Below are 25,576 nucleotides of genomic sequence, written 5' to 3' on the forward strand. Positions count from 1 at the left end.
GCTACTAATGCCAGTAATAGCAGAGGCCATTCCCTGTCAGCTTGATTAATAGCAGTTAATGGACTTCTCCTCCAAGAACTTATCCAAAACTTCTTTAAATCCAGCTACACTAACTGCACTAACCACATCCTCTGGTAACAAATTCCAGAGCCTAAATGTGCGCTGAGAGAAAAAGAATTTTCTCCGATTAGTCTTAAATGTGCTACTTGCTAACTTCATGGAATGCCCCCTAGTCCTTCTATTATCCAAAAGTATAAATAACCGATTCACATTTACTCGTTCAAGATCTCTCATGATTTTAAAGACCTCGATCATATCCCATCTCAGCCGTCTCTTCTCCAAGCTGAACAGCCCTAACCTCTTCATTCCTTCCTCATAGGGGGAACTATTCCATCCCCTTTATCATTTTGGTCGCCTTTCTCTGTACCTTCCTCCAGGGTTCCTGGCCTTGTCCATTGCTGTGTCTCCTCTGCCTTGTATTGTCCTGTCTTATTCTGTCCGTCCTCTGCTTGTTTCTCGGTACTGACCTCTGCTTTGGATCCGAATCGTTGTCCGATTGCCATCCGCCCTCTTTCCTGACCCCTGTCAGGACTAGACATTGCCTGATTTCTGCCAACCCTGGCCTCGGATTATCTCTGGATTTGCCCCTTGCACTTCATGGGACTCTTGCCTAAGTTCCTGTCTGCACCTGGAACCCAAAAGCTCAACCTGCGGGGAACAGGGCCGGGAAAGGTGAAGCCCAGCTCTTGATCCTGACAGAGCAAGTTTACCCACTGTTAGCGTAGGCTGAGTGAGTTCACCCATTGAGCTGCATCAATCACACTACAACCAGGGGCTCTCACTCCGTGTCAGTTGGAAATAGGCTGCATAATTCACTAATTAAGCCAAGAACACACAACAAGTGCATAAGTTACACAGTTCTTACACTTAGCATTAATGCTGTTTAGGATCATAGACTTAAAAAGCAAGTATAACGCTATGTTTTTTAATATTCTTTACTCTATTAGTCTGCATTAAACATTAATACGGGCTTCATGTAGTCTAACACACAAAAACTTAGGAAACCCAATTTTATAACCACTTGCGAAAGGGCTAAAGTCTGAGAATAGAAAGTACTTGTAAACTATAGCCCGAATTTTCAAAACGGACATAGGCGCAGGTATAAACGTGAGTACAATTATCTATGTATTACTGAAAATCAAAAGAATGTTTATAAATGATTCCCCTACACCCAACTCTGCCCCCTGAAATTCTTCTTTTTCATGCATGTAAAAATGCACGCATGAGTTACAAATGTATATTTACATGGGCAATCACCCCCCCCAGCAATTTTTAAAAGCTGTTTAGGTACAGAAATCCTTTTGAAAATTAGGTTCTTAAAGAGCTGCCATATAAGGGAATACATGCATAGCAGCTCATTACAAGCCACAAGATTGGGGGCAATATGTTGGCTAATGCAAAAACTTAATGATATCTCAAGAAGTGTAGTTAAGCTATTGTGTGCACAAAAGTAGGCTAATGATGCACATGGTGATGTGGCTTGCACTCTCTCCCCCCTCTAGGTTCAAAGTCACCAAAACACACCGCCCTCTCTCAAACAGCAATAAAGAACCACCCAAGGTCTGAAATCACCTGATCTCCCCCACAAAGAGTTTCCAAAGGGGCTCTGAGCCCTGAATTTCCTCTACCCACCAACTCTCCAAGCTGAGGATCCATAATGGCAAGGTGGGGCAGAAAAGCTCCCACTCCATACTGTCCTGACTACTCTGAAGAACAAAACTGCACCGCCAGACCTAATGCCTTCCTTTGCCAAAAGTGCGTGAGGGGCATGAGGTCGATCACTTCCACTTTTGTGCTTAGGAGGGAGCAGGGCAGAAGAAAGTGATGATATCTCCTGCCTCTGCCTATTATTAAGGAGCCCTGGAAGAGATTTTCAGGCGGGCAGGAGAAGGATGGGATGCCTTGGGATTCTGCTTCCCTTTGGAAGCTCATGGAAGGGATTACCAGTGGAGTGAGGAAGGGTCTCTAATGGCTCTTTAATGCAAATCATAAGGCTGAGTTTGACACCCTCGAGAAAATAATGAAGGGTCTTTTGAGGCCTGAAGTAACCACATCAGAGCTGGATACCATGGTCAGAAAGCACATAATGTAGATGCAGTAAACCATGCTGCTAATCCTCAGTGTACCAAAGGCTTAATGCCCTTTACTGTATAGGGCACTAATGTAGCCACCAATGCGCACATTACAACCAATGTTTTAGCTTGCGTTAATGGACAATTTTAATGCAGTTTAGGGCACAGGTCCACAAGACAAGAAAATCTGGAAAGCAGTTATTCAAAGCAACCCCATCTTCAATGCAGACATTTCAACTTTTTTTTTTTTTTTTTTTTTTTTTAATTTCAAAAATAAATGTCCAAGGTGGGGTCATGGAATATGCAGAAAGAGAAATTTAAGGAAAACATCTTTTAAAATAAAATCACTCACTTTCCACCAGCAGCTGGATGACAAACCGCACAAACGAACATGATAAGGCTACCAATATTAATCCTACAGTACCCTGAGATTATTTCTGCATCAAAAACTACAGAAGAAATTATATCAGGATTGTTTCTATTCTCCTTGTCACTCTCCTCTTCTAGCTGCCATCTTTAGATAAGAAGGGCTGTAAACAGAGGGGGCGAAAGTTGTATTTTCATTTGGCTGCCTGAAGTACCTACCGCTGACACTCCCCAGCATGAAGAACAAGATCCTCATTACTCTTTGCATTAATGGTTAGCTCGTGTTCTGTAGAGTTGAACACATCAAGAAGTAGATGGCATTGTCTGGTGCTGCAAAAAACAAACAAACAAAAAATTAAAATTATATATTGCTTCATTAATAATGCAATATTAGAACATCATAAACTATTTGAGAATAAGGTGTAGAAGACCCTTCACCAATTAAGAGTTATGACCTCTGCTCATAAATTAGAAGGCCTACTAAAAGTAAAATTTAATGCAAAGTAATGCACCAAAATAGAAACTAAGCAATTTGTGCTCATTTGACTTATAAAACATCACATTTAATAATAACATTCACAGTACATCTTTTATAAATCCAAGAAAGAAGGTCAGCTCTAAGGTACAGTAGGCATTGTATAACTGAGAATCCATGTTGTACCTTTTCATTGATTTTAGAAGGACGAACTTAGGTTCACATAAAAGTCGTTTTAGGGACTGGGGTGGGGGTGGGGTGTGAAAGAGTAGTAGGAAAGCTTCTTGGGTAAATTAATTGATGCTCATAATTGTTGCATCTGGAGAGATGTGTGAAAGATCTGCCTTCTGAGGCAGTGCCCAAAATCGGGTCTCGTGGATCCAGCCCCCACTATCCTCAGTCATGTTTTTCAGGATATACCCAATGAAAATGCATAAGACACATTTCTTATACCATGGATGAAGTATATTTCAATATGTATTTTCATTAGAGAAATCCTGAAAACCTGAATAGCTAGGTGACCGAGGGAGATAGGAAGTCTAGAGGCACTGGACCCACTACCAGTCCATGATCTGCTGTGCCTTTTAAGCAGACTAACTTAAACGGGAAATAATACTGCCCTTGGGCTAGACATATAGAGGACCATATTCAAAAGCATTTAGCCGGTAACTCAGAAGTTAGCCAGATAAATGAATATTTGGGCACTTATCCAGTTACATTCTATCTGGTTAATGAATTAGAAAGCTAGAATTTAGGAGATAAGCTAGGGGCATTTCGGAGATAACTGGGAGGAGTTGAGTTAGCTAAGTCAACTGGTTAACTCTGATGTTCTGAGTTAAACAGATGACTTAGCTGGCTAAGTTTGGCTGGGCCAAAGAGCTAACCTAAAGTAGCAAGGCTTTAGTTAGCCGACTAACTATAAGAAAGTCAGCTATGTGCACTATTGAATATACCTCCAAAGTTAGCTGGATAATTTTATCTAGCTAATTTTGCTATCTGGACTGACTGAATATGGACCATATAAAATTTGAGACCATCTAAATCATGCCTGGGTTGAGTGCAGAGTTTGGACTGCAAGAGTACCCTCGCCTTCTATATGGAGTGGACAGAAGCCCATAGACAGTCCACCCAGCTTTTTGTTTCTTTTGACCAGAACAGGCTGGATATCGCCATTGCCAAGAAGCAGCTCTCTACTGGCTAGAAGACTGCATCTCCTACTATTATGCCCAGGCGGGATTGCACCTTAGGGGTCATGTCAAAGTCACTCTGTTCGAGCCAAGGCAGTATCAGTGGCCCACTTGCGAGCAATTCCCATGGAGATCTGCACAGCTGTAATGTGAAGTTCTCGCTACACAATCACTTCACATTATTGTCTGGCTAGGGATAGCTGACTCGACAGCAGGTTTGGCCAGTCTGTCCATCAGAACTACCTAGGGCCATTATTTGTGTTCAGGCTGCCCTCCCCTCACCCCCCCCCCCCCCCCCCCATTACCAACAACATGCTGTTTGTGCCCCTTGGCACTTAGTTGTTGGTCCCCTTTTTCATTTGGGGTGGTTGCCTGTAGCTAGGGATTCACCCATGCGTGAAAACTGCCATCCTGCTTGTCCTCGGAGAAAGCAGAGTTGCTTACCTGTAAAAGGTGTTCTCCCAAGGACAGCAGGATACCAGTTCTCATGAAACACACCTACCTTCCTGTGGAGTTGGGGTTCCACTTTGTAGGTTATTCCTGAATTCTATATTATGAGACCGAAGGGACCCCACATGGATGCATGGTATAACAGTATGCTGAGCTTTCTCAGAGAAGCTCAGTCAAAGTTCTAGAAACGTTGACATATGTTTTCCGTGCCACGCTCCATCAGATGATGTCACTCAGGTATGAGGACTGGCATCCTACTGTCCTCTGAGGTAAGCAATTCTGCTTTCTTCTTAAATATCTCAAAAAAGATATAGTTGCGATGGAGAAGGTACAGAGAAGGGCAACCAAAACGAAAAAGGGAATGGAACAGCTTCCCTATGAGGAAAGGCTGAAGAGGTTAGGGCTGTTCAGCTTGGAGAAGAGACGGCTGAGGGGGGATATGATAGAGGTCTTGAAAGAGTAGATGTAAATCAGTTATTTACACTTTCAGATAATAGAAGGACTAGGGGGCACTCCATGAAGTTAGCAAGTAGCACATTTAAGACTAATCAGAGAAAATTATTTTTCACTCAACGCACAATTAAGCTCTGGAATTTGTTGCCAGAGGATGTGGTTAGTGCAGTTAGTATAGCTGGGTTTAAAAAGGTTTGGATAAGTTCTTGAAGGAGATGTCCATTAACTGCTATTAATCAAGTTGACTTAGGGAATGGCCTCTGCTATTACTGGCATCAGTAGCATGGGATCTTCTTGGTGTTTGGGTACTTGCCAGGTTCTTGTGGCCTGGTTTCGCTTCTGTTGGAAACAGGATCCTGGGCTTGATGGACCCTTGGTCTGACCTAGCATGGCAATTTCTTATGTTCTTAAAAGGAGTTGCATGCATAAAAGTAGCATATGTCGTAATAAATTTCAAAAGTCCATTTATGTGCACAAAATCTTTCAGATATTCAGCCCTATGGAGTGCATTTTTAAACGAATTACATGCATACACGTTTCAGTTTTCTTAAGCCTATTTATACACATAAAACCCAGTTTTACACAATAAATTATTTTGATAATTACCTAATAGCACAATAAAAATAATACAATGCTCAACATAACTCCTCCATATTATCCAGACATTACACATTCGATAATTTCCTAGCGTGTAGCCAGATGGACTCAGGACCCATGGGTATAGTGCTCTTCTGCTAGCAGATGAGAGACAGAGTCAGATTTCAAAGCTGACGTCACTCTAGATATACCCCTGCAGTAACCTCAGCTCTTCAGTATCTCTCCATCTCCTAGCAGATGCGGACACTATCTCACACACTAGAATAGTGTTAAGAATTACAGCAAAGAAGAAACAAAATTTACCTTAAAAAAGATCAAGCCCTGCTCTCCTGCAGTGATACATAAGGGTACTTCCCCCAGTCAAGAATCCCTGAGGTGATCTCCAATATCCCTCAGTGGTGTGCCTTTGTCTGGTAGCTGGTTTCCGGAGTGGACTTAGCACTCAGTGTGGCTGAAAGGCAGCGGGTGCAGAAACGAGTGTAGCGGTGAAGGTAATTCCCTCTCCCCCCACAGCTTGAGACCATCCGGCACACAATTGGTAAGTGCCGAGACCAGGTAAGAAAAAATCTTTAAATTCAGTTCTCCGGTCTCCAGAGCTCGGATTGCCATACCGAATTCTTCTTCGGCGAGGTTAAAAGGGAGCACTGATCGGATTCAGCAGCCTTGGTTGGGCTAGGCCCCGATCTGGTGCAAGGGCCAACACATGTGGAGTCCCTCGGGGGGCACCATCTTACGCGCGGGGGACGTAGGTGCCAGCTCCCTTCTTGACCGGCGGTACGCGCGGGGCAGGCCAGGCGGCTGATGCACCTAACTTGCGCACGTCCAATACAGATGCACACACAGCAGCATGCACAGCAGACATGTGCACAACTGAGCGCACAGCCGCGTTTGCAACTGCACGTGTGGAAAACAGAGAACAATGGCACCAGCGCCCAAGAAGTCCAGAAGGCACTCTCTTTGCACAGCTTGCCACATAAGAGCCACGCAGCCTGAATTGGAGTCCTGTCTGTGTCAACATTGCGAAGAAGCTCATGGGGAACCAAAGCCTGGTCCCTTACTATCGGAAGATGGTTCCGGAACTACTGTCGATAGCTCCCCGGATCTATGCATCTCCGAGATGGCTTCCCCACAGGAGAGCACCTCTGGGGCCCCTACGCCAACTTCCCCTGGGATTAACATAGACCCAGGAACCTTCTCCTGGTTTGAATTTTTCCAAGGGCTGCAAGCCTTTGTTCAGGAGCAATCAGTCCCGGCTGTGCCCCAGACTCAACCCCTGCCGGAAGCACAAGATCTTCCAGGCCCAGCTCGGATGCCTCGAGGCATGCTTCGCCTAACCAAGAACTTCCCTGACAACGACCCAGACCCCTCAGATGATGAGGGTGACTCCCTGGAAGAAGGAGAAATCCCTCCAGAAATGGAACCATACCAAACCATGCTTCGCTTCTTCCACAAGGACGAATTACCAGCACTTGTTTCCAGGACTCTGAAGATGCTGGGTATTCCAGGCATGGACCCTATGGTGGAACCAAAGAAGAACCCCATCTTGGTGTCCCTTCGTAAGGCTTCATGCTACTTTCCAATAATGGAAGCCATCCAGGAACTGATTGACCTGGAGTGGGATTCCCCGGAGGCCAGCTTCAAAGGGGGTCAAGCCTTGGAAGCCCTATACCCGCTAGAACCAGCGACCAAGGAACGCCTGCGTTTCCTGAAACTGGATGCTAGGGTCTGTGCCATCTCAAAGCAAATAACGATTCCTGTTGAGGGAGGGGCTGCATTGAAGGATACTCGGGAGAGACGACTGGAATCCATCCTTAAGCAGGGCTTCGATGCAACAGCAATGACACTGCAGATTGCTTCCTGCTTCACACTGGTGGCACGTTCCTGCTTGCTCCTCTCGAGAGAGGCAAATAACTCCAGAACGTATACCGGTCAGACGATGGAACCTGCAGCAGCCTTCCTGATGGATGCAAGCTGAGACCTGGTGCGCACCTCAGCCAGGGGTGTTGCCTCGGTAGTGGCGGCCAGAAGACAACTATGGCTACGGAATTGGTCTGCGGACGCAACATCTAAAGTGAATCTCACAAGAATGCCCTTTAAAGATCGCTCTTGTTCGGAAGCAAATTGGAGACTTTAGCCAGCAAATGGGGCGAATCCCCAGTGCCTCGGCTACCGGAAGATATTTTACTCCTATCTCAGCGTCCCTCCCCCAGAAGAACCAAGGGCAGAGGATCGCAGTGCCTTAGACCCTACAGGAACTCACAGTTCCAGGCAACTCGTCCCTCTGGAAGGTTCCAGCCCTTTTGGAACCGACAGACCAAGAGGGAAGCAGGCCCGGGGGTAAGCTCCAGCCGTGCTCCACAATGAGAATGCACCAACCAATCCACAGGAAGAGGAGATAGGGGGTCGACTTGCCCTCTTCTACCAAAGATGGGTCAAAATAACTCGGTCAAATGGGTACTAAACATCATTCGAGAAGGTTACTCTCTGGAGTTCCGCAACTTCCCTTGCGACAAGTTTATGATGTCACCCTGCCACTCCCACACCAAGAGACTGGCAGTAGAAAACACTAACAAGATTACTCAGCCTGAAGGCAATAACTCCGGTTCCTACGCCCCAACACAATACGGGGCGCTATTCCATCTATTTTATCGTTCCCAAGAAGGAAGGATCATTCCAGCCCATCTTGAATCTCAAGAATGTCAACCGTCATCTGCGGGTACTACACTTCCGCAAGGAAACTCTTCGTTCCGTAATAATGGCAGTACAACCGGGAGAGATCCTAACCTCCCTGGACCTTTCCGAAGCCTACCTTCACAGCCCAGTCCACCAGCGCTTCTGTGCTTTGCGATACTGAGTCAACATTACCAGTTCCGAGCTATACCCTTCGGCCTAGCAACTGCCCCCATAACCTTCACCAAAATCATGGTGGTCATGGCGGCAACACTGAGGAAGGAAGGGATCCTGGTTCACCCTTACCTGGATGACTGGCTGATCAGGGCAAAGTCTTCGGAAGACAGCTGGCAGGTTACCAGCAGAGAGAACACAGAAACACCATATACTTAAGCTGAAAAATAGTATAATTGAATCACGTGGACACCTCATCCTTATCTCTGAATGCCTCATGCTGAAGGGTGTGCAGCGTTTTTAAAAGCTGCTATGCACGTCAATTAACTTAACCTTGACTGTGCACCCAAAGTTTTAATCACTGGTGACCACACTATTTTTGTTGAATTTTAATTGTTTGCAGAAGAAACCGGACACTTATCTGAGCATTGCTTGGACAGTATCTGAAAACACCGACCAGACCCGACACGATGCGTGTTTCATGGGCTTCATCAGGGGTGGAAAATCTATGCGGTGTATTCTGTCTCTGTCTCTCTGCATGCACTGCTACTCAGTTTCATCTTTGAACTAGCAGTTTTTGTTTCTTCAGGTTACCAGCAGAGTCAAGAGCCTACTGCAGGAACTCGGTTGGGTCGTGAATACAGGCAAGAGCAGTCTGCAGCACTCTCAATTGTTAGATTACCTGGGAGCCCATTTCGACATCAAACAGAACAAAGTCTTCCTCCCTCCTCCGAGGAGAAGGAAACTGATGGAACAATTACAACTATGGATGACCAATGCACGCCCCAAGGTATGGGACTATCTTCAAGTCCTCGGCCTCATGGCATCAACCCTGGAAGTCGTCCCATGGGCAAGGGCCCATATGCGACTGCTCCAGCGCTTCTTACTGTCACAGTAGAACCCACTGTCTCAGGACTATTCAATTCGCCTCCAACTACCAGAAGTATGTTCTCAGCTCCAGTGGTGGCTACAAGAAGACCACCTAAGCAGAGGAGTAAGCCTATCCCCACTGAACTGGACCTTGCTCACCACGGATGTAAGCCTGCGAGGGTGGGGAGCCCACTGTCAAGAACTGGTGGCCCAGGGCAATGGAACAAGGAAGAGGTGAAATGGAACATAAACTGCCTAGAAGCTCGAGTAGTCAGACTAGCGTGCCTGCAATCCAGCCACAGAATCCAAGGCAAAGCGATTCGAGTACTGTTGGACAACATGACAACGGTTGCTTATATCAACCGCCAGGGAGGAACCAGGAGCCAGCAGGTGTCTCTGGAGATAGATCCTCTCATGGCATGGGCAGAGATAAACCTACAAATGATCTCAGCCTCCCACACTGCAAGAAAAGACAACGTCTCAGCAGACTTCCTCAGCAGAGAGAGCCTGAACCCAGAAGAATGGATTCTGTCAACCACAGCCTTCCAACTGATAGTAAATCACTGGGGCCTCCCAGCCATGGATTTACTGGCCACCCGTCTCAGTGCCAAGTTACCAGGTTCTTCAGCCGCAGACGAGAGCCACACTCCCAAGGGGTCGACGCTCTCATCCAAACTTGGCCAGAGGAAGACTTACTGTACGCCTTCCTCCCATGGCCACTACTGGGTAAGGTCATCCGCAAGATAGAACATCACAGGGAATTAGTTCTACTAGTGACCCCAGATTTGCTAAGAAGACCATGGTACGTAAACATGCAAAGACTCCTTGCGGGGAACCCTCTGTGCCTACTTCCACACAGGGACCCTTCTCTGACAGGGCCCGATTCTCCACAAAGATCCGGCTTGATTCTCTCTTATGGTCTGGCCCTTGAGAGGACTCGCCTGAAGAAGCATGGTTATTCAAAGTTTTAATCAAGTTTAATCAAGTTATTTAAGCAAAGATATATCTACAATGGCTTTTATAAGAGAATACTGAAGAGCTGAGGTTACTGCAGAGGTATATCTAGAGTGATGTCAGCTTTGAAATCTGACTCAGTCTCCCAGAAGAGCACTATACCCATTGGTCCTGAGTCCAACTGTCTACTCTAAGGAAAACAAAATTAATTTCTCCATTTCACTACCTAATTACAATATATTATTGCTTGTTTTGTAAATGAAAGAAAATATTTCAAGATTCTGAGGCTAGAGTTGAATTCTGTGGTGGATTTTTTGGAATTCTGCCAAAATTATGTGGCAAATTTGCATAAATTGTGCATATATTTGCAATTTAAATGGTGTACTTTTTATTTTTTAATTTATAAAACTCAAGTCATTTTCTGACATTTCTGTGTCCAGTTTATGTAAGTCTTTATTAGAAGAAAGGGGATTTAGTTATTAGTGCTGGAGGAAAAGGGGATGAGAATGGGGAAAGATCAGGAGATGGGAAGGGAAGAAAGATCAGGAGATGGGAAGGGAAGAAATTTCATGCAGGAGGACAAACACAGAGGGAGTATAGGGAAGGGATATGAAAGGAGGGAAGGATAGGGAAGAGGGTGGAAAAAGAGGGGATTCTGGGGAGGGGGATTTAGGGTCATGGGAGGAATAAATGATCCATTCATACAACTCCTTCAGACATCGATTCTATCACTCTTACCCTACGGCCCCCTCCATTCCTCTTGATCACTGACTCTCCAAACACATCCCTCCAATCTCATTTACAGAGCAAGGCCCCTTCCATTGCCTCACTAACACCCCACAGCAGCTCAGAACATCTCACTGACGCATCCCCTTTGATCCCCTCTGATTTCCTCACTCCCTTTCCTACAATCACCCCACACCCCTCACTCACAGAAGCTCTCCCCTCAGATCACCTTACTCTCTTCTCTTGCAATCCACCCATACCCATCACTAACACTACCTTACTCTCTCTCTCCCATTCAATCCCCACACATTCCACACTCATGCTCCCGCTTCTTGCAAACCCTCTGATTCCCTCTCCTCTAATTCTATCTCCCATAACCCCTCACTCTTGCTCCCTGTCCCTGTAACCCCCTCACTCTCTCTTCCCCCTTATAACCCTTATCTTTCAAAAAAAAAAAATGTCACTTAGATAATTTTTTTTTCTGTAGCTTGAACTTTAAATTGCTCCCTGAAGTCTTCAATAAAGTTCTTTAGAGGGGGAAAAAAAAGGAATGGGAGAAAGCAGCCCGAAGCTCCTGCCTGTAAGCTGATTTTTTTTTTTTTTTTTTGCTTTGTCTCTTTGGCCAGCCTGCCCTCCAACCACCCTTTCAGATTAGCCAGTCTCTACCATCTTTCTTCTAAGTCCTCCCTACCTCTCCCTCTTCAGACTAGGCAGCAGGAAGATGAGGGCTGCAGCAGCAGCAGTCAGGCCGCTTCTTTCTCTGCTGCCCAGCCCGACTGCTGCTTTGAAGCACGGGGCCGAGTCTCCTCGCCATTCAGAGCAGCAGTCTGGCGCCGGGCGGCAGAGGAAGAAGATGGAGACAGACTGCAGCCGCGGCTCTTTCTTCTTCCTGCTGCTTGATCTGAAAGGGAGCACGGGGCTACTGGGGGAAGGGGGTCAATCGGCCGGAGGAGGGGAGGGAGTTAATCGCACCCGCATCCTATTTAACGGATCCAGCTCGGGACCCCTGGCTCCCACGACAATTCTGCGGGAAAGGCTGGATTTTTATCACAGGAAACTGGGGGGGGGGGGCCCCCCGAATATAATTATACTCTAATGATGGCAGTTATTTGTGTGCCAACGACCCCTTAATGAACACATCCTGAATTGTTATCTCAAAGCAAGGACAGTGTATGTAAAAGCCTTCATTATTGAATAAAATGAGCTGTTATTACCAAGTCATTTAATAACCATTTAAAAGAGAAATGATTTACTCAAACTGTATTCACATGTGCTGTTAAAGTCAACAATAACATAACAAGGAAGCAATACTGTAATTATATTCTATTGTATAATATTTGCATAATGGTACTCCAATTCAGCTGTTATGGACATTTTGTCATCAATAACATTGTATTTTATGGCTGCCTTCAATAGTTCACTGAATGCTGTTGAAACATTTATTATTACAATGCAATTTCTGCATATTTTCAATACAAAGATAGAAACATAAGCCAATGTACAAAGCAAACACTGATGCTTGAGTTTATACTGAAATAATAAACAATTTAAATGGAACCTACTGATGAGGCCTTGGGGTGAAACATACATGGGGGCAGGTCAACAGTCTGTCTGTGCCAAAATTTCAACAGAGAGACTGGCACTTTTGTCCGTCCAGAGTTTTTATGAAAGTGCAATAAAGTTAAACGTTTTAAGCAATAGAGGAGGTCATTTTTAAAGGGACTATGGAAAACTGTGTGATACACACACAAAATGAAGTGCATACACACTGCATGCCTTTATTTGTACTTCCCTAGGAGAGAGGTATACCAGGGGGATGGAGCCTAGGTGAGTTTGGGACTTACACACAGTTTTGTTTTGTTTTATTTTAGAAAGTGTGCACATAAACACAGCAAAAATATGCATACCAAATAGCAGGTGTAAGTGGGTTGCATTTAGTTTTGCTGGGATAATTTTCAAAGCAAACTTGGGCATATAAGTCCACTTGGAAAAATGGTGTGGAGACAAAACCAGTATCTGAATTTATGAAAGCATGGGATAAATACAGGGGATCTCTAAGGAAGTGATAATGCTAAATTAATTGGATGGACAGGCAAATTGGATGGGCCATATGGTCTTTTTCTGACATCATGTTTCTATGCATATTTGCTGGCTACCTCATGCACAAAGCTATAAAATTACCCCAATTACAGAGTAATATGAACCCATATTTGATAACACTATACAAGAATCACACACTCCATGCCGTTTAAGTAAATTGTATGGCATCAGTGACATCACAATCAACAGGAATACTCTCTCCATGTTATCCAGACATTACGGTGGATAATTTCACTACCTTTTTACAATATATTATTGCTGTTTTTTGTTTTTTTTTACAGTCAGGATGATTCAGGTCTTCTCTCTCTCCTAAAGCAAACACAATATTTGAACCTCCCATATGGTAAACGATATGCTCATTTCTCCTTGCTGTACAGACTTCTTACCTAATGTTAAGCCACAGGGAAATACTTTTGCTGCCTCCCTCTTCATACCCCTGTAAACTGCTTATATAATGACAGTTTGATAAGATGCCCATTCTATTTTAATTATCTATTAAAGTCTTGTCCTTGAGGGCTACCACATTCTGTAAGCAAATAAATAGCAAGACGATCCATTGTGGGTATCCTGAACACCAGATCAACAGATAACACTTCAGAGCTAGGGCACGACACCCTTCCCTTGAAGGTTTAATTCTCACAAAGTGATAGCAATGCTCCTGTTATTCAAATTTTCCCATGACCCAGCGTCTCCTTCTAGATAGACTACATTATTTATTTTGGAAATATATTAAACTTCAGCAACGCTGGTATGATGATTCAGTTCTCTAGTAAGATCATCTAAATCTCAGAGCTGCGAACAAAGCAGTTTTATCATGGAAATCAAATACAGCAAGATTAAAATTGATTGTACCAGTCAAAAGTATTATTCTCCTCTGCTGAAAAATAAGACTATTCATGAACTAAAAAGCAGGGGCAGCAGATATCAGTTGCATCAAGGAGATAGAGTAAAACACCCTTCTGGAAAATGATTTAATGTAAGACATCAGAGTCAGTTACAGCTGGTAGGTTGTAAAGAAGTACAAAAGGTCTGGAAGTGAGAATAGTATAGGTACTCTTGCATCATATAACCATGTGTTTGCTTTCTGCCTATGGGCAATGAGGACATGAAACACTCACAAAAAGAGAATAGAGGGGGGGTTTTCGTTCATTTTTTTTTTCTGAGCAGCTCTCACCACATTGGAAAATACTCAGATTTCCTTATTGAGAAATAACTCATTCCTATGACAAAAATAAAGTTTCAGGACCCAATCTCAATCTGGTTCTAAAGTGGAATTAACAATACGGTCAGAACAAGTTGCTATATCTGTTTCTGATTTCTCCAGTATAGTCGGTCGTCAAATCAAACCTTTCAAAAGGCAATTGAAATGCTTGATTTTTCCTGTCTTTCTCCAACCCTTCGCTTACAGTAAGACAGACAGCAAATGCTAGAAACTGGGGAAAAGACCTCAACTGGAATTTTGAGAACTTCACTGACATTACTCTAACAGAACCCATGGAGAAATTACGGGAATTTAATACAAATTCCTCTTCTCAACTGTATTCTCTAGTAAATCCTTTTTTTTTTTTTTTTTTTTTTTTTTAAACTTAAGAACACATTCAGAGCAATTTTCAAAAGAAAATATAAATCTAACTATAATAGCCTGTTTTGTAACAGTTTTGAAACCCCTACTGGATCATGGGGACTTTTGGGTTACAATGCAAGCTATGGTTTTGCCTACATTCGATTACTGTAACTCTCTGTTCATAGGCATGCCGCAGTCCTCATTGTGAGCCCTTCAGGGCCTAAAAAATTTCGCTGTTCGCCAGATATCTGGTGTTAGTATAAGAGCTCATATTACACTAGTATTAAAATATCTTTATTGACTTCTAGTGAAATTTAGGCTCTCCTTTGAAATCACTCTACTGATTCATAAATTTCTGTGCGCCAATTATCTACCCTAGGTCAACGCCATTTATAATCCTCCACTTATTTTATTTATTTATTTTGAGTTTTTCTATACCGGCATTCGCGATGAGAATCGCATCATGCCGGTTTACAATTAACAAGAGGTGAAGGAAGATAACAATTAATAAGAAACATTAACAGGTGCTCAACAAAGATTGCAGTTACAATAAAACAAGGGAATTACACAACTTGGAGCAGTGAAAAGGCGATAGGAATTTACCAGGGAGAACAAATTTACCAATTAATGGTGTGAACCAAGTTATGGAGTTTGCAGAGTTATTGAATTACCATGTTGAAGTACAGTTATTACTCTCTTAAGAAAAATTCTGAGCGTCAGTTAGTGGTGAATTAAGGTTCAAATAGGATCTGGAAAGGCTTTCATAAATAAATATGTTGCAGTCATCCCAGAGAGGACTGTTGGGCATATCGTCAGCATGAATAATTTGTCTGGCTGAGTCTCGTGAATGGACATTTTCTGTGGCAGAACCCGCACTCTGGAATTATCTGCTTGAGGCACTGTAGATGATTTCATGTACTTTCATGTACTAAATAATTCAAGAAAATGTGAAAAATATTTCCTTTGCAGCAGGCATTTCCTGATTGAGATAGCACTGAAAGTTTCTCTCTTTTTTGTCAATGTGCCACCCATCCGGGTTAGCCACTAGATGTCCCTAGCATCCGATTGGTCACCTAGAAAGTATGCCACAGTTCAGCATCTCCTCCAGAAGCTGCATGGGTGGCTGGATCTTTCTTATAAGTAGGGACTGAGATAACAGGAGGTGAGGCATTTGAGTTCAGCTTTTGAGAAGTGAGGAGCTCCTGGTATGTTTCTTTTAGAGTGAGGCCTACTCCCCTCACTACTAGGCTATTCCTCCTAGGTGATCAAACTCCTATCCTGGAGGTTGGTCACAACTTATAACAGATTCTCCTAATTCTGAGAGAAGATCACTGGAGTGGAAGCCTGGTCATTTTGGTGAACGCAGTTCCCCTGATCCAGATGCCAGGACACTGAAGGCCTGACAGAACTCTGTCTAGGAAAGACACAGATCTGCAGGGCAGTGATTGCCCTTTCAGAGAAGATTTTTAGCTGTAAGAGATTTCTACTATTTTGGTTAGTCAGGAATGTTTTCTTGACTGCCCCTCCTTGCCTGAAGCTGGGCTGGAAGGTGCAGTTCTGAACTCTACCTTTTACAGAATTATGTTCCCAAGCGAAAATTAAGGTCTTTAAATCAACATTTGTTAGCAATTCCCATGATTAAGATGTTACGTTTAAATGAAATGTGTCAAAGATCCTTTTCCGTTTCTGGTTGGATGTTGTGGGATGCCTTGCCACTAGAATTGTGCTTGATCAATGATCTAAAACAGTTTAGGAGGTTGCTTAAGTCTGTCTTAGACTTTTGATACACTATGATCTGATATGTCATGATATATTATGATTTATGTCATGTCATTTTTATTACAGTGTGATAAATGTATTATCAATTTTATTTTTAATGGACTAATCTATTGTTTTTATGTTAATGTTGTAATGCGTTTCGCACATAATTTTGATATAAACAGAATATAAAAGATTTTAAATAAATAAATCGTCTGACCCCCCCTCCTTCTGAGAAGTCCACTAACCATAAGGAAGAAGGTGAAGAATGAATCTTCAATCCCCAGGGTCACGGGCACAGGATGGGTAAAGGGACTAAACATCTCTGGACTCACATAGGATTTTTCTATGTTCTACGGGGGACCCCTGCGCAGAGTAGGATTTCCTCCAATTACTGGATTCGTACACTCAACTTCTGTATCCTGTTTCATCTGGCACAGCACCATTTCAGATAAACAGATACACACTCATAAGGGAAGCACCTCACCACCTGGGCCACAAGCAACAGCTCTGCCCCCCCTCCAGAAAGTACTCACCCCTGGGGTGCAACCAGTAGGAGGGGACAGATGGCAGTGAAGTTAGCCCCATAGATATTAAAATACTTGTGTGTGCCTGGAAGGTTAATGCCCATTCAAAGAAAAGGGTTGCATCAGTTTCATTTGTGAGTCTGCTAGTGAGGATGTTTTACCATTCTTTTTGGTTTTCTGTTTGCTTTTATATTATGAATTTTTTTTTTCTAAGCAGCCTCAAGTCATAAGAGGAGTGGCATATAAATACTGAAATGAATAAATAAGTACAATTTCTGATTTATAGAATCTAGTATATGACCTGCACATACTGAGTCTCTCAGAGGAAGATTCCTTACACCATCTATGTTTTAAACAGGGAGACTGTTGCTTTTAATGACTGCAAGCCATTGTAATACCCTAGGGAAAACTTTCCTTTAATCAGAATTTTTTTCTGCCACCAAATAATCAATTATCCTCTTAAATTCACCATTCCATTGAGCACTCATTTGATCTAGAAATGTAAGTCATAGCCAACCTGGGTTATATTAAGCATATGCAACACTGCTGTACTATTATAATTCCTAGCCTTATCCATCTGTTTTAAATTGCTTTTGCCCTGAAAACCTACCCCCCTGTGCGCGCCGAGCCTATTTTGCATAGGCTCGGCGGCCCGCGCAAGCCCCAGGACGCGCGTATGTCCCAGGGCTTCGAAAAATGGGGGGGGCCGGGGGCGTGGCGGTAGTCCGACGGCATGGCCTGTGTCGGGGCCTGGCGTGCCGGCAGGCATAACTTTACGAACAAGGTGGGGAGGGGGGGATTTAGGTAGGGCTGTGGGTTGGGTTAGATAGGGGAAGGGAGGGAAAGGTGAGGGGGGGGGGGGGCCAAAAAAAAAGTTCCCTCCAAGGCCGCTCCGATTTCAGAGCGGCCTTGGAGGGAACAGGGAAAGGCATCGGGGCCTCCCCTAGGGCTCGGCGCGCGCAAGGTGCACAAGTGTGCACCCCCTTGTGCATACCGACCCCGGATTTTATAAGATGCTCGCGGCAGCGCGCGCATCTTATAAAATCGGGTGTACATTTGTGCTCGCCGGGTAGCGTGCACAAATGTACCCCGCGCGCGCTAAAATGTAAAAATCGGCCGCTATATTTTCTGCTACCATGAGGTAAGTGACACTGTCTCTATATCTAATATAACTCGATGGGAGGGTTCTCATAATTATAATTAGTGCGGCAATCCCCCCACCCACCCCCGGTTGGCCACTAGATGTCACTGTCCTTGTACAGAATACACGATCAATGAGCCTTCCATCCCTTGCAGCCCCTCCCAATCTGGAGGGGGGTCTGGATTGGAGGCCTCAGCCATTTTAGGACTCTTTGGGATCAGTTTTAGGAAGCCTTGGAACAGTAAAGGTGTTTACATTTTACACTCTGGTGAGGCTTCCCAGCTTCATACTGGAGTTTCAGATGGCAGTGATACTTCATCCTGCACTCCCTGCCAGAGGGTCCTTCTTCCACTAATTTACAGAAGAGAGATTTTTACACATGATTCACTTTTGGGGTGAAAGGGTTTGCACCCATGGGACCAAACACCTGTGAGTCCACTCTAAACTCTAGGTGGACAAGCACCAGTGACTGATCCAGCTGCGAAAGACAGTGATGGCTAAAGGTGTTTCCAGCTTTATATTTAGAAGTATTTTTTGTACAGTGTGGGGAGGCTTTTGGATTCCCCCCCTCCCTACAGGGAGCCTTACCCCATGCTATAATTTTATTTTTTCCATGTATCTTTTGTTATAATTGTTACCATGTTACAATTGTTATCATGTTATCATGTAAAATAGGGCGGACCTCGCCCTTTTCTCTCGGTTACCTGTAAACCGATGTGATATCTCGATCGAATGTCGGTATATAAAAGAAAATAAATAAATAAATAAAATAAATAAATTCTGAATTTGGCCCAATAGAAGTCTCCAGAAATATCAACTAAGGGCAAAAGAACAAGATGGGGAGACCCCAACCGAATCTCCATCCAAGGGACCAGGAAGGAGATGGAATAAAGAAGGATTTTTTGCTGCGAAGTGGGACCTCTCAAACAGGATTTCCAGGTTAGCTGCTGGGAGAGCTTTGTACAAATAAAATCACCATGGAAGCTCCACTCGGATGCCCAAACAAAAGTACACCTACCTACAGAGAAAATGATTCATCTATCAACAATCAGATGTATCTTCACTGTTGATGGACAAATGGAATCTTATTTAATCATCAAATCAGTAAACTTGACTTTAACACCCAAGCCTAGTTCTGTTGATTTGTCCCAGCATCTCAGCCCTGTTAGGGAGGTAGCCCTCCGGCTATTCCGTGAACCCTTTCAAACTGATTGGTAGCGATGTGGACCCCTGTGTGGTGAGGTAATGGAATGTGCTGTATGGGTGAACCCGTGTGGCTCCTCTTGCCACGGGTGGAAGTGCTGGAAAGGGACCAAAAGGAGCTTCACCTATACCAACCATCATTCCCGCAGGTTGAGCCCTTCGTGCAGACAGCCAGCAGGACTCAGGCAGGTCCCAGGGGCAAGGCAAGGGAGAATCTGCAGGCCCAAGCAGAGGTTGATGCAGGCAGCAAAAAAGGAAATCCAGAAAATGAAGCAAGGTCGGGGATGGCAGCAGAAGACAAAATCCAAGAGATGAACCAGGGTCAGGGCAGGCGGCAAGCAAGCAGTAATCAGATCCAAAGCCGAGGTCAGGTCCAAGCAGTCAATCCAAAGCAGCAGGGCAAGTAGGAGAAGAACCAGAGGCAGGACACACAAGACGACAAGAGATGGGGGAAGGAGCAGACACCAGTCAAGCCAGGAGAACAAGCAGGAACAAGAGCACAAGCAGAGACACAAACTAGTAACACACACTGGGGCCGATTCAATACAGTGCGCTGAGCCCAGCACACTGTATAACCCGCAGTTGAACACGGGTTGTAGAGGCGCTAATAGGGGATTAGCGCCTCTACAATGCACGTGAAACTAATAGCGCTCATCACATGGAAATGCATGTGAATGAGTCTATTAGCCATTCACTCCCTATGCAAAAAAAAATGTGCATCTAGGGTGCACATTTTAGCAATCAGCAATTAATGCCTGCCCAGAGCAGGCATTAATTGCTGAGCCGTACTAAAACTAGTACAGAAAAGCAGAAAAAAATGCTTTTCTGTACTGCCTCCTACTTAATATCCTTGGGGTATTAAATGGGAGGAACAATTCTTTAAAAAAATGATGAAAAAAAAGTTTTAAAAAAGCAGTGGCAGGGGTTTGGAAAATGGACGCTGGTTAATTCAGTGTCCATTCTCCGAACCTGACTACCGGCACCAGAAGGAAGATATATAAATCAATATTAAAGTGTCGGGCACTTAATATTAATTTATGCACTCCTTAACTGATTGCCCATTGGTCCTTTTCACTGACATTTGTCAATGAAAGGACCAATTCCCTTTCAGGACAGCCTTCTGAAAGGAGATTGGTCCTTTCACTGACATGTGACAGTAAAGGGACAAATCTGCAATAAGTGAAGGAGTGAATAAATTAATATTACGTGCCCGACACTTAAATATTGATTTTATACACTCCTTCTGGTGCCGGTAGTCAGGTTGGGAGAATGGACACTGAATTTATCAGCATCCATTTTCCTAACCCCTGCATGTGTGCAGGTTAAGAAAATGGGGTGCTGATAAATTCAGCGTCCGTTTTCTTAACCAGCGGACAGACATCGACAGCGGACCTCTCTCCAGCTTGCGCTAGGGACGCGCAATCGCCCCTAGCGCCTCCTCGACAGCGCGAGCCCTAATTTAAATATTACATTTCACCCCCGGAGAGGTACCTGGGGTGCGTTATGAAAGCGGATGCTGAATACACAGCGCCCGCTTTCAGTGCAAGTTTTTTGCATCGGCCCCGCTGAGAGGCAGGCTACTCAGGAGAGCAGTTAGCAAGGCACTGGCAGGTTGCAAGAGACTTCCTTATATACTCCTGGAGGATGTGACATCATCAGCCAGCACCGCAGGAAGTTCTGCTTAGGGGACCTATAAAGGCAGTCCAGGGTTAGAGAAAGTTCTATCCCAAGTCCTATGAAGGACATATTGCTGGAGGCTATGCTGAAGTCGCTTTGGATCAGAGGTGAAGGGTTCAACAACCTCATAGAATAAAACTACACTCTAAACACACTGGAAGCAAGACAACATTGTCCGGGCCATAAAAAAAAAATCCCCCCAGGATTAATAGTTAAGCCTTTGAGAAAATGGCTAACTGGACCAGCTCCGAATAATAATGTTTGTTTGTGTGCCCTTGGGATTAAAAATCCCACTAAGGGTTACATTAATTTTTCTAAAAGATAAACTCCAGTTCACATATAGTAGATTGAAGCTGCTACAAGCAACATCTCCCCCCTTTGTGCCCTAACCACATATCATCTCTGATCTTGTCAGAATCAACCTCTTTTCCCTGTACTGAAGGTCTGAATATTACTCCCGTGTACATGGAGTCCTTCCTAGGTATTTACAGGGCAAGTTACAGTAAGTCAGCTTCTCCCGGTATTTAAGTGGCCACTATTGTGTCCCTAATGTAAAGAGCTACTTCTCACCCCCACCCTCTCCCTTAATTCTGTCTCTTCTGAAGGCAATTAAAACCTGGAATGGTTATATTTAAATCCTGATTTTTATTACATCAAGAATTTGTAATTGTAACTACATCCAAGTCCATCTCTGCCATAGTAGTCTCCAGAGAAACGTGTGGGTCTATATATTGGACATGTGGTGACAGACACAAAGATTGTTAAAATAGCACAAGTTTGAAGCTTGGGAGGATTAGCATGAATCAACAATGCTACACTCCAGGTCTTTATTTTTTAAATGTACTTCATCCCAGCTCCCTTTCCTCCCCCTCTCTGGACAATCACACCCACCTAAAACCTTGTTCACCTATTGATACTCACATTTTCCAAGGACATTTCTTAAGAGTTGTTAACTAAATGCTATTCAGCCATTTCGGATCCAAAGTTAAGGTAAATAAATATGAGATTCTCTCTCTACTTCACATATATTTTATTTGTAAAGATGATTCAAATAGAAATGTATATGAAAGATGCACAAATGGACAGTGGCCAGGGTTGACAATTGGTGCTACTGCTCACATATTTCTAACTCGTACTAATTTAGCCACTTTTTGGATCTATAATAGCCTCCAGGTGAGTTGTTTTGCTGAGATGCTTTGCCACTCTCTTTTGTTCTCTAACAATTAACCATTTCATTCCTTCCTCTATTTCTGTCTCCCAGATGTTAGTGCATACTTTTAGCCATTCACAGTTTAACTCATTACTTGCTAAGCACAGTTTGAATCTCCCCCTTGCTTAGTTTAAATAGGATTTGAATCTATGGCTAGGAATTGCAGTATCTTTCTTGTCTATTCCCCTATTTTATCCACTCAGTCTTTACATAGCAAAATAGTAGATGACAGCAGGAAAAAAAAAATGTTTCATCCAGGCTCCCAGTTATTCTTCTCAACACTGCCAAGAATAAATTGTGTCCCTTTCTGCAAAGCGCTATTCCTACCCCGCGTCCCCCCATTTCTGAGGTGGACACATATTCAGCCACCTGTCCAAGACCTCTCCCTATCTTCCGGGTCTGCTCGTGAACATTTACTATCTCACCATTAGTCAGGTCATTGGTACCTAAGCACACAGATGTTCCTTGCCCGAAAGTCTAAAAAGGTTGCACCCCAATGTTAAAATGCAATCCTAAAGAGTGGAAAGAGGCAAGAGCTATCAAAAAGATACTAAAACTATGGGCTCCCTTAAAGCTTTAGTCAGTAGATGCAAGCTCAGACCTGGACCTCATGACATCCAGAGTCCGAGGACTTTCCCGAATACAATGAAACGGTGCATTAATCAGGTCCCAGATCACAGTGCAGCCACAATGTTCCTTTACAGGGTTCACTACTGAATACATTTCATTAACTTCTTTCACCCTTCCAGTTTATTTAATCTCTACTTTTCTTCAGTCGGCAAGCTTTTTTTTTTTTTTTATTCAGAGCACTCCACTGTAAATGTTTCATTCATTTCAGTCTAGTCCATCATTCATTTGCTGCCATGATACTTCATCTCAGAAATGCATAATAAGAATCATATTAAAATGCAAATAAGGGATGAGCAGACCCATTGCAAGATCTTGCACCGTTTTCAACCTCTGGTAGCGTTAGTTCCACTGCATCAATTCCAGATGAAGTTCTCATTTCTGTAGACATACATCACACATGCTTTTTTCTCTAGAACTCAGTTGCGGAACTGACCTGGGGGGGGGGGGGCGGGAGGAAGGAGAATGGAAATTGGGTCAATCACCCAATGTCCTCCCTTCCCCTCCCCCACAGTAGCCCCAGTCCTTGCAGCAACTGGCTGCAGGGTTTAAGTCAGGGCAGGAAGCTTTTAGCTGCTGCCACCTCCTCTGACATTGTCATGGCACCAGTGGGGGAACAATGCGGAGACAGAGAGGCACCACAGATGCTTTGCTTTTTCTCCCCTCCCCCCCCCCCCCCCCTCACCTCACAAACAGGGGCTTTTCACTATTTCTCCTCTCCCTGGTGCTTCTCACAGATCTAGTTCCAGGAAGCGTTATTGTCCTGACAACATTTCTACAAGTGTGGCCAAAGTAAAGCATAAAGTGGTTAAAAGGAGAAAAAAAAAAAAAGAAGAAAAAATTCATAATAGTGCTAAGAATAGTAATTAGAATTACAGGGTACAAACGAGATAGTAGTGTAGACAATTGCCAGGTTCTTGGGCTGTCCCGCATTGTCCCTGTCCATAGCACAGAGTGCAGCCCTCTGTTGCCTGCTCAGTCCAGTCCTTCCCAGCCCGCAGAGATCAGGAGGGGGAAGGTGACACTGCCCCTCTCTATCCCATGGCATCTCACGATACAATCTCAAATGCCTCCAAGTTTTACAAAGTACGGGGACCAAAGTTTTTGATAGGAGCCAAAGCAACTGACCACATGAGACCCATCTTAAGTCAGCTCCCAGGTGAAAACAGGATACAATTCGAATCTCTCTGCTTTGTCTTCAAGTGCGTGAAAAATATGGCCCCCCCGAGTATCTCTCCCATGTGTTGTTCTCTTACACCCCCCATAAAGCAACTTCAATCCTCCTCTCCTCCTCTGGCTTGTACTAGACTTCATATATTCAAGCTGCTTTGCCCCAAAATTATAGAACAAGATGCCTTGAGGCATCCTACTTTACCTTCAGAAAAAAAAAAAAACCGTCAAGGCTTGGCTATTCAGCCAGGTTTTCCCCTCAAATCCCACCTGTGATGAAAACAAAGACAAGAGACTCTCTTCAATCACTGGCTACACCTAGACTCGTCATGAGAGCTCATAATCATCTACGGTCTGCTTCCACACTTACAGGTGAATTTTCAAAGAGGTGAGCGCGCACAAATTACCAGATGCGTGTGCAAACAACACATTCACATAAGCACTAATTTATAAACCTCAAACATACGCATGCAAGTAATGGAATGTGAATAAACTTTCTTACATAGAAAGGGGCGGGCCAGGAGTGTTCCAGGGCGGGGCCAACATTTACGCATACAAGGTTCTATTTTATAACCTGCCAAAGGGATGCGTGTATGGCTGTGCCCTGTGCATATGTATACACACCTGCTAATTATTTGGCGTGAGCGATAATACAATACTTGATAGCCAAATACTGATTGGGTGAGGGGTCAGGGTAAACTGGGGGGAGTTCAGGCTGAAGAACCAGGAGATGACAGAGAGAGAGAGACTGGGAAAACTGTGGACTAATTGGTAAAACTGGTAATTTTCTTCACGCGTGCACATTACAAAATTTGATGATTTACATGCGTAAAAGCAGACAAGTACTAAGGAAAATACGCAAGTGAAATCTACACATGTAAATACTTAACATTAGGAGCAAAAGTATTTGCATATAGGAGATTTGAGCCCCTTAGCCAGAAAAATGTTGACTTAGCCAGATAAGTCTCAAGAACGGCTACTTATCCAGCTAAGTAAAATAGCCGAATAAGCATTAAAATGCTACTTATCTGGCTCTGTTGAAAATACATGCTGCATATCTTTTCGATACGCGAATATGTTGCTGGGTAGATTTAAGGGTATTTTATATAGTGTGCGCACATTATAAAATACATGCGCATCCATATAACCCTGTATATGGGCAAGCTCACACGCTAGTTTTTAAGTTATCCTCCCTTCATTCTAGGATCTTACGTTACTTCAAGCTACTTTTCGCTATCTTGGATCTCTAATACACTTAGTAGAGACAGGATTGTTACCATGCCTTCTGCTTGCTTGTCACTATGCTATTGTAAATTATGATGCAAATGTATTGAGAATTTATTATAACTTTGATTGTAATCTCCCTTGAGGCTAGCTTGGTAAAGGCAGAATATCATATGTTTATAAATAAACAAACTATATACCATCACCAATCAGAGCGCGCCCTGTGCCGAGCCAATGGGATCTTTGAAGGGTGTGTCTAAACTACCTGGCAACTGTGGAGTAAATGTCACTTAGCCTTTCCCTAACTCTGTGTCAACTGTG

At 43.8% G+C, this 25,576-nt stretch overlaps 1 protein-coding gene across 5 annotated transcripts in view; it reads right to left on the reverse strand.

Annotated features, from left to right (window-relative positions):
- TRAPPC9 (trafficking protein particle complex 9) overlaps positions 1–25,576 on the reverse strand; it is a 1,860,352-nt gene that overhangs the window by 971,121 nt on the left and 863,655 nt on the right. For all 5 annotated transcript variants that reach the window (XM_029592072.1, XM_029592073.1, XM_029592076.1 and 2 more), the window contains one exon: positions 2,718–2,828. In XM_029592072.1, coding sequence (XP_029447932.1) covers positions 2,718–2,828 — 111 coding nt within the window. The remainder of the gene's footprint in view (positions 1–2,717; positions 2,829–25,576) is intronic.

This window comes from Rhinatrema bivittatum, chromosome 2 (genome assembly GCF_901001135.1).
Source record: "Rhinatrema bivittatum chromosome 2, aRhiBiv1.1, whole genome shotgun sequence".
NCBI classification, from domain to species: domain Eukaryota; kingdom Metazoa; phylum Chordata; class Amphibia; order Gymnophiona; family Rhinatrematidae; genus Rhinatrema; species Rhinatrema bivittatum.